Consider the following 14853-nt stretch of genomic DNA (forward strand, 5'->3'; position numbering starts at 1 on the left):
TTTTTTTGCAAGACTTTACAGGACAGTAAAGAAGCAGAAATTTGAGATGAAGCCAAGAATTGACACAGAGAAATCCTCTCCACTCCAGCCCAGACTGAATTTCTCTCGCTTCTTTTGTTAGGCCATGTTCTCTCCTTCCACAGGGCCTTCTGACAGGCCATTCTTCTGCCTACAATGACCTTTATTTCTAGGCAAATCCCATTCAATCTTCAGGTCTCCATTTAAGCTTCACGTGTTTACTCTTATGACACCTTGTACTTTAGCTTTGGAAAACAAATCACACTAACTTGTCTTCCCTGTAGACTAACTTTCATGAGGGGCAAATCTGTTCTCTTCCGCATCCTCAGTTCCTGGCCCAACGTATGTGTCTAATAAATGATAATGGAAAAATAAATGGCTGGAGTTCTGGTGAGTGACTGCCTCTGGGAAGTCACATATGGAAGTGTCACAATGATAGTGAGAAATAATATGCACTGTGGTATTCCTTTGGATGGCTAACTATAAAATGTTTTCGTTTATTTTAGCCAGAAGATCATTTTCCATATTAAAATTTTAAAAATAAAAATAAGATGTGAGCATCACGTTTTTAATCCAATGGGATAAGTAACTGATGTTCAAAAGAAGGCATTCTTCCATAATGTGCAAAAAGAGTTTGCAGCTGGTCAACATTGGGGGTTGTAGCTGCTGGTGATAATAAAGCCAGGTTGCAGGTATAGACCATCTTTTCATGTGAGTAGTTCTTCATAAAAAAAAAAAAAAAAAAAAAAAAAAAATGATTACAAACAAATCCAGCATGATTTTCCAAGAGTGAGCCACTAACCAAAAACAGTATAAAATCTATCACCAAGGGTATAAAGGACAAATCTATCAAAAATAATTTTTAAGCATTCCATAATCACTGAAGGTTTCAAACTTGTCACAAAACACTATTAATATCATGAAATATCATGATATCTATGACTGGTCATCTAGATTAGGGTGAATCTAATGAATTAGCATTTAAACCAAGCCTATGAAATATTCTCTGAAAATCATGATTTTTAATGTACAGGAGCTTTTGACAAAAACCTTGAATAAATGAGAAAACCATCATGGAAAGTTCTAGTTAAATGTTAAGAATGACATGAATGGGTCAGTGGTTTGTTTCATGTAGCATCTTTGGTTGTTTAGCTTTGTTTAACATAGCATCTTTGGCAAAAGTAGGATTTTTGTGGCACAATACCAAGCAAGTCTGTACCATTGGATTAAGATGCCCACCTCTTCAGCTCTAGAACAATCTGTCCCTGCATCTCTGCTTCAGTCATGACAATGTTTGTTAATCTGCTTGAGTTGCTGCCTTACTTAGAACAATTTTAGAACATGTCTCTAATGAGAGGTGCACGTAAGTACACCCTCATTTCACTAAGACTCCACAAGTGGGCTTTTAAAAAATCATTTCTACACAAGCCGATAGATGTGCTTGCATTTCTTTCTGTTGTGTTTCATTGGAGATTTGGATTTGAGAAGGATAATTCAAAGCTTAGAATCACAGACAAGCACAGCATCTTTGTTGGCATGGTTCCTTTCTATAAGGAGGGAGAAAAGTACACATTTCTAGGATTTCTCCAGACTTATGCTAAAACTATTAGGAGAAGGTTTTATGGTGGGGATTGGCAAGCTCCTTTCCTGGGATTTATCATTATGTACGAGCACAGACTTTTAGACTACACATCCCATACTGTGCCTAAGATACTTTAGGGCTGAAAAAAAAAAAAGTGTTTATTATCCCCTGCCAGTTAGCTCCGAGTGCTGAAGAACTGCTCTGAGGAAGCCAAGTCACAGGCCATGTCCCTGTAGAAGCCAGATAATGTCAAACAAAGCAGAGAGCTATTCCCTGGCTAAAGCTCGCACCTTGAATCTCAGCCAGCTCTTGGCTGCCGCAAAACTCAGTTAGTTTTCCCTCAATCATAGGAGAAACCAGGAAAGACAATGTAGGTGAATCAATGCAAAACCATCATCACTCTTGAAAACAAAAGTTAAATATAGTCATTTCCTACTTGACAGTGTCAACAGCATCATCTGCTTAGTCAGAAGTTATTATATATTCTACAACTTGATGAAATTACTTTTTGTGTCTCCTTAAATCCCTTCCTACGTGTTGATAATTCTTAGAATGCTGATGTTGACTACAGCCTAAACCTGTATCATATCTGGGACTTGGCGTGGCATGAACTTCATAGAGAATATGTATTTCTTCGCTACAGTCATTAAATATAATGGACTGTGTGTGACTCATATTTGAAATGAGTTTGCAATAAGCTGTATATACTCCTCTTCTCATTTCACTAGGTCTCTTTGCAGTTCATGACATGTGGATTGGTCTTTAACCTTTACTGAAAGATATACCAGGCTTTCCATCCTGATTTTACATGAGAAAAAAAAAAAAAAGAAAAGAAAAACAGAGCTAAATAGCTAGTTGCAACCTCAACACCAGAGAATGGGGAAGAAACCCTATTTTCACTTCAGATTTCTCTGCCTAAAATATGTCTTCCAGAAATTCACAGTTCTTCCCTGATTTTATTCAGGTCTCTATGAAAACTTCCAGCTATTCTTAGAGTACTCCCCAAAGCATCATCTCTGCCATGATATTCTCCAGTCCCCTAATCTTTATCTCCTTACCTTGCTTTATTTTCTTTAAAGCACTTATCTCTATGTAATATTAGATTTGGTAATTTTTTGTGTGTGCTCTGCTCTATTTCTAATGCAAAACAATGCCTGGAATAGAACAGGTGTTAAATATAATTTCATTGAAAAATCATTTAATAAGTGTGAACATAAATTTAAAAATAAACATTGTAACAGCAATAAAATGACATGCATATATGGTGACTTTTTTTTGTAGACAGTTTTGGTTCATTTGGGAACATGGCTTCCTTCCAATTACCTATTTCCTCCATCTTCTAAGAGAAAAGCCTTACAGAAGCTGAATAATGATTTATTTTCTTGTCACAGAGTTGCAACCAGTTCCTAGTTCTTTTATTAATTAACATTTTCTAACTTTTAAGCCAAGCTCTTTTGCTGGTAATGGAGGTAGAAGTGGACATAACACAAAAGTAACCATTTTAAAGTGTATAATTCTGTGTCATTTAGTATATAGACAATGTTTTGAAAACATTACTACTATCTAGTTTTAATACATTTTCATCAATAATATTATTTTAAAAACACTAATTATTCATCTTGGAGTGGAAAAAATCTAATCCATTATGGTGCCAAATGCTCAATAAATCAAGCATTGATCTCATCATTCCTATGTAGCTATAATATGGGGTAACCAAATAGTTATACTAATTTCACATCAAAAAACCATTTATAAAAAGGCATTAAGCTATTAGAAAACATAACCTACAATTCAACATACAGCTCTCTATAAACTCCATAGGATAGACAAATGCATTCTATTTTGGAGAGAAGAGCAATGAGAAGATGCTAATTCGGAAGTGGTTACTTTAGACAAAGTAAGGTCAGACCCTCTTCCTTGGCTTGTAGTCATTATTGTAATTATTTCATAAAATGAAAAGTTTGCATTTCCCCCATGGAGCAAGTTCATTCTAACACATTTCCTCTGGTTTAGTGACAGCCTGTTTAAACATATGTTTCTTGTGCTTTACAGACATACTTGGCATGTGCAAGACAAAATCGACGCAAACAATGTGGCTTACACCACTGGGAAGCTAAGTTTTCACACTGATTATCCGGCCCTCCATCATCCACCTGGGGTAAGGTGAGCCTCCCCACATTTTCCACAAGGCAAGCCAAGGACCAGTGTCCTATATTTTCAACCTAGAAGATTATGTTTTACCGGCTAATTTGGCTTACGTAGATCTTCTTTCTCCAAAAACAATCCAAACTTACAAATCTCTGTATCTAAATCCTGAATAGCTGAGCATTCCCATGGGATAGAAGATTTTCATATATATTGTTTAAACATTTTGCTTGTTTGTTTCTTCCTGGAAATAACTATAGGCATTCTTTGCTTTATCAATACATTTCACCACAACTTACTTCTTGAGGTCTTTTTGCATGTTTACCATTCCCAAGAGAGTTAAAAGAGAAAAGAAAACAAGGGAACGCAATGTAGGGTTTTTCCCACAAAGTCACATGGCCATCATTTCTATCAGTTAGCTATTACTACAAAAAAACAAAACAAACAAACAAAAAACCAAACAAACAACAACAACAAAAAATTCCATGACTTAAGGGTTTAAAAGAACATTTACTTAAGTCATGTTTTTACAGTTTGGGCTGCATTCATTTGGGCAGTTCTGCTGCTGCTGAGTCGGGTAGGGGATGGGGTCTGAGATGGCTCGTCTCGGCTCCACTTGATCTAGCCTATCATCCTCCTGCTGCCTAGCCCTGGCTTCTGCACAGAGAAGCTGTCAGGATGTCCAGAGAGCAAGCCAAAATATACAAGGCCTCTCAAGACTTAGGCTAGTCATCAACACAGCGTCATTTCGGCCATGTTTTTTGGTCATAAGTTTAGGTCAGATTCAAGAGATGAAGAAGTAGAGGCCACCTTTTCTAGGAAGCTGCAAAGATGTACTACAAGGATGTGAATGCAAGGAGCAGAATCACCTTGGCTATTTTTAGAAACCATCTACTCTCCCATCAAGATTCCTCATCAAGGAAGGAAATGTTCAGCATGGAGCCACAAATCCTTCAGGAGAATTTCTAGAAAGACCTTCTTCCACTATATTATTACAAAATTTTCATTCTACTAAACCAGCTGCATTTTTACAAAAGCATCATTTTGTTAAACCAAGAAATGGTCAGGAAACTACCTCTGAAAAGATATTTTGTTTCTATTTTTAGAGCTGAGTAGGAATAAATGAAGTAACTACACAGAAATTTATATTTTCAAAGGTAAATGTAAGTGGAAATTTGGGGCAATTCTCTAGCTAATGAAGGTAAAATGGGTGGAAATCAAAATTAGTCTGTTTTTTCCATCAATTACTAAACACGTTTTCTCTGTGCCCTTGTTGTTTTCCATTGTCCTAGCCAGCATTAACTAAGCTAGCCTAGTATTTTGACTTCACATTTCAAACTATTTTGTTGATTGCAAAACACCACATGCTTTCTTTGAACTAGATGACAGTGAAATGGCCACTACAGTCATTTTGGGGGTAGGGTTTGGGGGAGGAAAAGGTACACAATAGAATTTGTTCTAACTGTGATCCAGAAATTTTCTAAAACCCTTGGGGTTAAAAGCCAAACTAATCAGCTCAGTTCGTCTGCTAAAGATAGGTTGGGAAAGTTAGATGGAATAAAGTTTTTACAATTAGACTAGAGAACTAAAGCTTCCATTTGAATTTTTAAATTACCTGCTGCTTTTTATGAGTTTAGGTTTTGTTTCTGGTTTAAAATGGAAAGCCTATGGAAAAGTGATTAAATGACTTCATAAATATTGCTAAAGTGTAGTATAATGCTTGACATTTTCATAGCATTTTATACTCTTTCAAAGCATTTTTACTTACATTACTTTATCTTATCCCTCTTTGCATTTCTTTCAGGTAGAGGGGATGAATCATGTCTTTTTATGTCAGATAAGGAAAGGACACAGAACAAGGTTAAATACTTTCACAGGGTGACATCTGAATAATAGGGAGCTTGGACTTGAACTCAGGCCTCAACCTAGCTTTTTCACCATACCAGACTGGTCTTGAGTTAACCTTTCTGAATTTCTGTAATTTATATACTGTGATGATTATTTATACACATTGCCAAACTCATTACAAAATACAGGAACTGGATCTTATACTTCCCTATATCTCAAGACTTAACTCAGCACCTTTCATGCAATAGAAACTTAACACATTGCGTACGGATCACGAGAATCTTCACGAAGGATTTAAACCCCGCCGTACGCAACGTGTTAACAGATATGCTGTAAAGAGGCAAAGAAATGCCATAAATTTGTACCTATCGCCATCAGCAAATGAAACAGCCAAAGCTAAATAACTCAATAGGAGAATTTAAAATAAAAGATGAGTCCTGAAATGTCTAGATCCTAGTAGAAGAATAGTTAAAATGTGGGCACTTCTTTATGCTATTGTTCAAGTTTCCATTTTGAGTTATTCAGGGGTCTTTGTTCCAAAGTTGGAGGGTTTTCATAACAAACAGAATGAGTCAATGTTCTTTTCAGTACCGACGAAATGATCTGGATAAGTTACCTGTTGAGAGTTCAGTTTGATCAATTTGGATCACATAGGTCCGGGACAAGGAAGCACATCTTTAATGAAATACAGATGTTGCTTCGCTTACTTCATTGTCTGGGCCAAAAGTCACATGCTGCCATAAAGTAACATTTAGAAAGAAACTACTTTTAGTTCCGAATGACTTACATGAAATTGTACTGGTTTTTATACACATTAGGCATATATTTACCTTTTGAATTAGCAGTAAAAGTGTTTTCTGGCTCTGTCCTTTTGTTTCATAAGATTACATTAAAATAGAAATATACGCAAGAGAAGATTATTACTTGGCCTGGCCACATGTAAAAGACATCAGTTGACCTTTTATAAAGATTTATATTTGAATTATTCTGTGTTACTTCATTATGGTAAAATCTAAAAGGATTTAAAGAACACTCTGATTCTTCCAGAGACAAAGTTATGCTATTGTTTTGCCTTCTTGGAGTTTGGTACATTTGAGGTTGACATTTTCACTTCATCTTCTTTTTAATCATGCTGCTTCATCCCTTGTTGCCCTGGTAATGAGATGGTTTTCTACAACTTAGTCAACTTAGGCAAGTATTTTTTCAAGTTTAAGAAAAACTAGCATCAATTTAAGAACTGAACTATTATTAATTTAGACCAGTTCTCTCCTCTCGTAACATCAGAAACTAAGACTTCATCAATCAGAAATGGAAGTTTAAGTTTACAAAGCACATACCACACAATACTGAATTATTAAGAGACCTATAAAGAGATTTATCTATATATAGGAAAGGAATTTGCTGCAGGAGGATTTTGAGGCAAATCGACCAAGGTTTGATACCAGTTTTATCATGGATTAGCTGAGATTTTACTAGCTGGTTGATTTTTTTTCATTTCTGGGTGTCACTTTCCTCACCTACATAATGAAGCTGAAAGTACCAAATTCTAAGGATTGTAGTGAGGAATTAATAAATGTACATGACACAATCGTAATTTGAGAACAAGTACTTACAAAATTTAAAACATTGAGAAAATGTATGCCGTTTTGTGAGGGTGGCAGGATGTGTGCTAGACCTGCACTATTTAATATAGTAATCACTAGCCACAAATGACTATTTAAATTTTAATTTAAATGAATTAAGTTTTAAGAAAATCTAAAATTAAGTTCCTCAGTCACTCCAGCCACATTTTAAATGTCCTATAGCCGTGTGGGACTAGTGACAATTGTATTGGGCAACATAGAAGAACATTTCCATCATTATAGAAAGTTCTAATAGGCAGCACTGTGGCTAGACAATCTATGGAGATAAGCAAATTATATGGATACTTCTCCACTCATATAAATATCCCCCTAGTCTGGGTATTTGATCATTTTTGCCTCTTCCTTGCTATAAGAACTGCGAGACATTGGTTTTTATTTTTATTTCACTCACCAAGAATAAAATTTTTATAGCTGAATAGTGTTAGGTTTCTTTAGACACAGAAAATCAGGGTCTAAATTTAGGTATTCAAAGTCACCCACCCATGCTGACTTACATGACCAAGGAAAACGAACTCCATTCAAGAATTTGTTTTTGTTTTGTTTTTTAATTTTACTGTTTGCTTTACAAAATGAAATAATGTTCAACATTTTCCCCTAAATCTTGGTAAAAATAACTAATATTTACTATCCTTTGGTTTCTCAGTCCCAGTGTTCCGTGGGTTTATCCAACCTCATAGGCTCATTCCCTCCATCCTACCTCATTCCCTTCCTATCCATACCCATGAATTATTGCATTAGACTCCCAAGTAGTTACTCTCTCACTAGTTCCTCCCTTAAAAAAAAAAAAAAATGCATCCCATGTAATACCACTAGATTAACATTCTTCAACTCAGTTTTGACTTCCATATTCAAAAGCCATTAACGATTCTCTTCTGTGCACAAGAGAAAGTCCAATACCATCCTTCATCTGACATTCAAGACTCTCCATGATGAGATTCCAAATTACCTTTCCAACTGGATCTATTCCCAGGTGTGACGCTCTACTGCAGCCAAACCTTTTGATACCAGTGAAATGTGCATTTTTTGCATAGCCATCATCACTGTCACCTGATTCACTTTTTCCAATCTCTTCTACATACTCAAAAATCTTATCCATCCTCCTTTACCCAGATTAAATCCCACTTCCTTTGTACAGCCAACAGGAAGTGCATAAATACTCAAACAGGAAGTGCTCACTCCCTGCAGCTATTATAATCTGTGCCTTTCATTTACTAATGAACATCATTATGCCTGTGCCCTGTGTCGTGTCTTCAATTGTAACAATGTTTGAATGATAAAAATATTGATGACAAGCAATTTTTTTCTCCCCAACCCCTTTCCCTGCTGACCAAAGACAAATATAAAAAGTTCTGTTGATTTTAGTGCATCCATATCTTTCTGTATCTTTCTTTAACACAGTGTCAAAAACTGTAAGTGCACATCATTTTAAAACATATTTCTCTTTACAGGTTCAGCTTCTGCACTGCATAAAACAAACAGTCACTGGGGGTGATTCAGAAATTGTAGATGGATTTAATGTATGCCGAAAGCTCAAGGAAAAAAATCCTCGGGCATTCCAGATTTTGTCCTCCACCTTTGTGGACTTCACAGACATTGGCGTGGATTACTGTGATTTCTCTGTACAATCCAAACACAAAATTATAGAGTAAGTACTATTTATAAATTTCTCAATAAAACAATTGACAGCAAGAGCTTCATTAACCTAAAGCTTAAACCTAGAAAGCTTCAATTAACTCCAGAGCTTTACTTTTTATTAACTCTTTAATCCAATTTTAGATGGGAACACACACAAAAAAATCTTTTCATCATAAAAAAATTATTTATCAAATTTCATAAAAGCCTCTGTTCTTAATCAACATAAGGGAAATAACTAAAACTTCATGCCCACTTAATTTTTAAGATATAGTTATTATCAGTGTGACTGTACTAGTCAGAAATCTTTTAGCTAGAAGTGAAAGAATCTAATGCAAATTAGGAAGATACAGGAGTTAAACAATGTTATTTGAAATTGATCACTTTTTAATTCACCCCTTAGCTTTGCCATCCTTTGTGTTGGCTTCATTTTCAAAGATAATCAGTGCAAGCTCCAACTTTTCATTATCCTTAGAACTGGTAATCACTGTGTTATGGATACCAGAGCTGGAAAGAACCCAAGTGGCACTCAGAGAGTCAGGAGAGTCAGTTTTATTATGCCGGCGGGCTCAGCGAGATCCTTCCCAAAAAGACTGAGCCCCTAACAAGGTTTTGAGCAAGTTTTTATGGGTTGGGAACTTCCTTGAGTCGGGGAAGGGGTAGGTGTCATCTGGTGATTGGCTCAAGGTGTGGCTTGGAGGTGGTTATGCGGAAGTGGGCTGGGGCTTAGGCTGGGGACTTCTCTCTCCACTTGAGCCACCATTTTAGCTCAGTTCCACGTGGCAGGGAACCATTTTAAGTTCAGTTTCTCCATCAACTGCACATAGAAAGCACTTACTTCCCAATAGCTACAATGAAACTAAATGACTCACTGTGTCCAAGTGAATCCTTGAAACGATCACCATAGACAGAAAGTCAGACAATTCTGACTGGCCATTGGCTGTTCCTGGGTCACATGTTCATCTCTGGAACAAGGTCACCTTTATCTGAACCACATGTGCTAAGAATGAAACAGGGATGTCTCCCCAAATTGATGCCAACAAAAATCATATGTTCCCTATATAGAACATTTTGTGTTCTCTTTTCATTTGACATTATTTGATCACAATTTTTCAAGTATCTACAAAGGATACACACTTATCCTTTTATTTGAGAAGTATCTTACATTGTCTTTCTAAGACGTGTTTTACTTATCAGACCTCAGTTGATAAATTTTCGGGTGTTTCCAATTTTAGAATTGAGTTTGTATTCTTCTTTTAGGAGAAATAGCCCAATAATATAAAAATAAACTCGTTTAATAAATAATCAAATCCCCAGAGTACTCACTCCACTTTCTGATACACACATAAAGCCTTCATTTATTCATTCAACAAATATTTATTGAGGTCAGCCCCTCTTCTTAGTGCTTGGGCTACCTCAGTGAGCCAAACAAAGCTTCCTGCCTTCAAGTAGCTTGTGGTCTCACAGCAGAGGGGAGAATTAGAAATTTTAAAACAAATGAGGAAATTAAAATGAATATTAGAACATTTTAAATACTTAAGAAAAAAGGAAAAGTAAGTCAGGATAAGAGGAGTCTCTAGGACAAAAGACTTAGAGGAGGATAAAGCTTGCGTCTCTAAATAATGTGACGAGGAAAATATTTACTGACTAGGTGGTATTTAAGCAAAAACTTCAAGGAGTGAGGGAGATTGCCAAGATAAGGAGTTTCCAGAAACAGCTAGAAGAAAGGTCTTACCAAGGCCCTAAGAACAGTCTGGTGTGTTCAAAGAAAGTAAAGTGGCCAGTGTGGAGTAGAGTATGAAGAAATAAGGTCAAACAGGGCTAAGTTCATGTCCAGCTTTGTTAGCCATTGTAAGAGCATTGGCTTTCACTCTTAGTGGAATAGGGAGGTACTGCAAGGTTTCATGGAAAGAGAGACATTTATATTTATATAAATTTATTTACATTTTAAATGGAGCCTCCTGGCTGCCATGCTGAACGGAGTGTAGAAGAGCAAGGACGGGAGCAGGAAGAGCAGTTAGGGAGCTTCTGCAGGGTTAGAGGAGAGGGTGCTGTAAACACGAGTGGTGAGAGTGGGAGTGTGCAGAAGACTTCATTTTGAGATACATTTGTACGTCAAGACAGCATATTTTCCTGACAGATTGGATGAAGGGTGTGAGAGAAAGACAGACATCAAAAATAAATTCTAGTTCCGAATAGTGTTCTCTGAGAGATCAGTCATCTTATATAGAGTTAAAACATAGCCAGTTGTTCCTCATCATCCTTTTTACCCTTCCCCATCATATAACCCTGCATTGGGACCGTCCTTTCATTCTATTGGTACAGACAGAATTTCCTTCTTGTTCAGATTCAATTTTTCATTTTAGGTTGCTCTTCAAGATGTCAGCCACTCATCTCCTCTAACGCTTTTCAATCTTCAGAATAACGTCTTCTCTAGAAACTAATTTGCTTTCTATTTCCCTTCATGTCATAGCTGAGAATTCTAAATAATGAATTTGTATCTTCTTTTCTCAGATAGAAAGTCAGTATCAAGTGAAAGGAAACAAAGACTCTGTTACACAAACAGAGAAAGAGAGAGAGAGCAAGAGAGAGAGAGAGAGAGAGAGAGAGAGAGAGAGAGAGAATTGATTATATTGCTTATACATAAGAATTCTTGGATATGAAAGCTTAATGCAATGTACCATGGGACACACTATTCTGACTTAATTAGATTAATGAATCACAAAATTCCCTTCATTGGTATGGGAGGATACACTCATGGACTCTAAAAGAGAGAGTTCATAACTAGCATAACCATTCCTATCAAAGAATTATGGTGTTAGTGAAAAAAGAATAGATCGTCAGAGTGGCTAGAATGGAAGAGCCCCAAGAAGTTTCAATGTCATGACACCCTTGTCAGTAACATAAAGGATGGTAAAAAGGGTGCCATAGATATAAAGATCCAAAGAATGCACCTCAGACTAGGCATTCCTCTGTGCCTCAGTTTCCCCATCTGTAAACAAGGGACTGCATTAGAAAAGTATATTGCAAACATTTAAAAAAACAGATCTTTCTTTCCAATAATACTCCAATAAAATCAGACTTAAAACCTCAATAGATGAAACATAAAGTGATGGGCCTATGGACTTAAAAATATGTGAATAGGTAAAAGCTATTATCTCAAAGAATGAAGAATGAATTCATTTCCCTAAACATAAAAAACGTTTTAACTGGAATCTCTAGGAACATTTGCTTTAAATTAATTTGAATCATTCTGGCACTTAGGTTGGAAGATTTCTAAAAGTACTTGCTAAGTGAATAAATGAAAAACAATTGAATACACTATACCACACATCACCTGAACACTTTCATGTGTTTGGATTCTTTAATACTGTATTTCAGAATCACCTTCCAAGACAAATTGATCCTCAGAAATGTAATAGATACTTTGTGACTTATGTATTTTAACTTTTTCTCTTTAAAAAAACAGATTAGATGATAAAGGCCAAGTGGTTCGCATCAACTTCAATAATGCAACTAGAGACACAATATTTGATGTACCTGTTGAAAAAGTTCAGCCTTTTTACACTGCTCTGAAGGAGTTTGTTGACCTCATGAACTGTAAAGAATCCAAGTTTACTTTCAAGATGAATCCAGGTCAGTGAGCATGTTTTCTCAAACAACTGCACGGATGTATTTTCTTCACCCATAATTGTTCAGAGCAATCTCTAAGCAGTTTTTCTGGGGTATGTCATGTGGCACACTTACCGTAGAATCCTGGTGAGTAGCCAACTTGCTTAAAGAGCAGACTCCCGGCCCCCACCCCTGCTCCACCTACTCTCCAGACTTTAAAATACTCATTTTTAACAAGCTCCTTAAGCACACCAAAATTTAACAACCTCCAACTTAAAGAATAAATACTTGAAAAACAAGCTATAGGCCAAATGAATTCTCATGCCTGATATCAAGACTGATGACTTATATTTTCTACGCTGCTAGCCAATCGATACAAACTGAAGCTTGTACCTAATTCTTCTGTGTTGGTAAACAAATGAAATTACCCCATGAGTCTCACTCTAAACTACATGAGTAATATTTACTCATTAAGCTTATCTGATTTGGCAGACATAGTGTTACCTGAAATAAAGTAGTACCTGTACTTGAAATATTCCAGCTACGTGAAATAAAGGAGCAGAAAGCATCGTTTTTTCCCTGGACCATCTCAACTCAGTAAAGTGACATCAAACTTAAGGCTTCTGTTATTTAATATAAAAAGCATAATTTCCCTCTGCTGATTTAGCCAGGAAGTGGAAGATTCGTTTCACTGGTGATTATTGTTTGAACTGATCTTTGGCCTAAGAAAGTAAAACTAGAAATCTCCATATATCTGCTGCTATGCACTCACACCAGCTTGATTTTAAGAGCAGTAACATGTAAAAATGGAATACTGTGGGAGAAAAATACCAAAGAATAGGAATTGCAATCCAAGCTTCACCATTTAATGGTAGCATAGCTTCAGGCAAATCCCTCAACTTCTCAGAGCCTCAGTTTTCTCATGTATGAAAAGAAGAGATAATATTCTCTTTTTAGGATTTTTATGAGGTTATGGAATAATGCACATAAATGTTCTAGAAACACAAAAGACAAACCAAGAATGTCACTAGCATTATAATTCTTTGAAGCTGTTAAACTGGAAATGAACATTTTTAGGTAGGAGATAAGTAACAGTGAGGAAGAAAATTTCAAAAGTTTTACACAGAGATATTTCAAGTAAGAATTATAAAAGTTCCTACAGGAGGCTACCAGGCTATGGAGTTTAAATGTCAAAAAGTCTAAAGCTGTTTGCATCCAGTGGCCTGATTTGTGTGAAAAGTAAATGTACAGATTTAAAACAAGACATAAACATACTGTTTTTTGATGCAAACTAAGTATCAATGATATTTTGCATTTTCCTGCTCTGCAAATATTAAACTCATGATGATTCATATTGAAAACATCCTTTGTCTAGGTGATGTGATTACTTTTGATAACTGGCGTTTACTTCACGGCCGGCAAAGCTATGAAGCAGGAACTGAGATATCCCGCCATCTAGAAGGAGCTTACGCCGACTGGGATGTGGTGATGTCAAGGCTTCGCATCTTGAGGAAGAGTGTTCAGAATAGCAACTGAATCTCAGATCTGTAATTTCAACACAATTCCAGGGAGAGTATTTTGTAATATATGGCAAGGCTATCGGTCTTCACAGACTATGATCCATGCCATGCACACATTAATTTCTTTAACATTGAACATGTCACCTTTCTCACCAGAGTTTTCTTTTCTTTGTAATCACTTGCAATGCCAACTCTTTGGATGTTGTATCAGTGTTCTCTCTTTTTTCCAAACAAAGCATCCTTTCTGTTCTATTGCATGTATGACCTAATTTCCTTTGCCTGTATATGAGAATCTCCAGAATGCCCACAAATAGTTTTGCATCAAATAAAACCTTTCTTCAAATAACACCTTTTTTAAAGAAAGATTTGTGTCAAGTAAAGCTTGTGTTTCAAATAAAACTTGTCTCATACAAAACAGGTTTCTGTTCTGTTGCCTATAGGGTCTCATTTTTCATGACTGCCTATGACTGTCTTTAGCATCTTAGGAAACGTCTTCATATTTTCAAAGATCTGTTTTACTCACTTTTGTTAAAGAATTATATTACCCAGATTTCTAGACTTCACCAACCTGGTGATGTCAACATTACCTTTAATACTTAAATTATGACACCAAACCCATGCATGCCAAATTAAGAGAAAATCTAGTCTCCCTCAGTTTCTCTTGCCCCAAATAAATACTCCTAAGACCAGAAAAGCTTATATCTATCCGTGAGTCAGTTCTCCTCATTCCTTGCCTTCAATTAATAATAAGAAAGGTATTAAGAGAATCAAGATGCATACAACCCTCATAAATGAACACAATGTCTGTTAACCTGTGCACAGATCTACCTGCTGGTCTTGGCTTCCTCTATGG

General features: G+C 36.2%; 1 protein-coding gene across 6 annotated transcripts in view; it reads left to right on the forward strand.

Annotated features, from left to right (window-relative positions):
• The window catches only part of BBOX1 (gamma-butyrobetaine hydroxylase 1), a 62887-nt gene extending 48470 nt beyond the window's left edge, over nucleotides 1-14417 (forward strand). For all 6 annotated transcript variants that reach the window (XM_074336151.1, XM_074336152.1, XM_074336153.1 and 3 more), the window contains 4 exons: nucleotides 3653-3758; nucleotides 8685-8881; nucleotides 12338-12504; nucleotides 13856-14417. In XM_074336151.1, the coding sequence (XP_074192252.1) occupies nucleotides 3653-3758; nucleotides 8685-8881; nucleotides 12338-12504; nucleotides 13856-14016 (631 nt within the window). In that variant the 3' untranslated portion in view covers nucleotides 14017-14417. The remainder of the gene's footprint in view (nucleotides 1-3652; nucleotides 3759-8684; nucleotides 8882-12337; nucleotides 12505-13855) is intronic.
• Nucleotides 14418-14853: the final 436 nt, after the last annotated feature.

Source organism: Rhinolophus sinicus, linkage group LG06 (assembly GCF_036562045.2).
Source record: "Rhinolophus sinicus isolate RSC01 linkage group LG06, ASM3656204v1, whole genome shotgun sequence".
Lineage (NCBI taxonomy): Eukaryota > Metazoa > Chordata > Mammalia > Chiroptera > Rhinolophidae > Rhinolophus > Rhinolophus sinicus.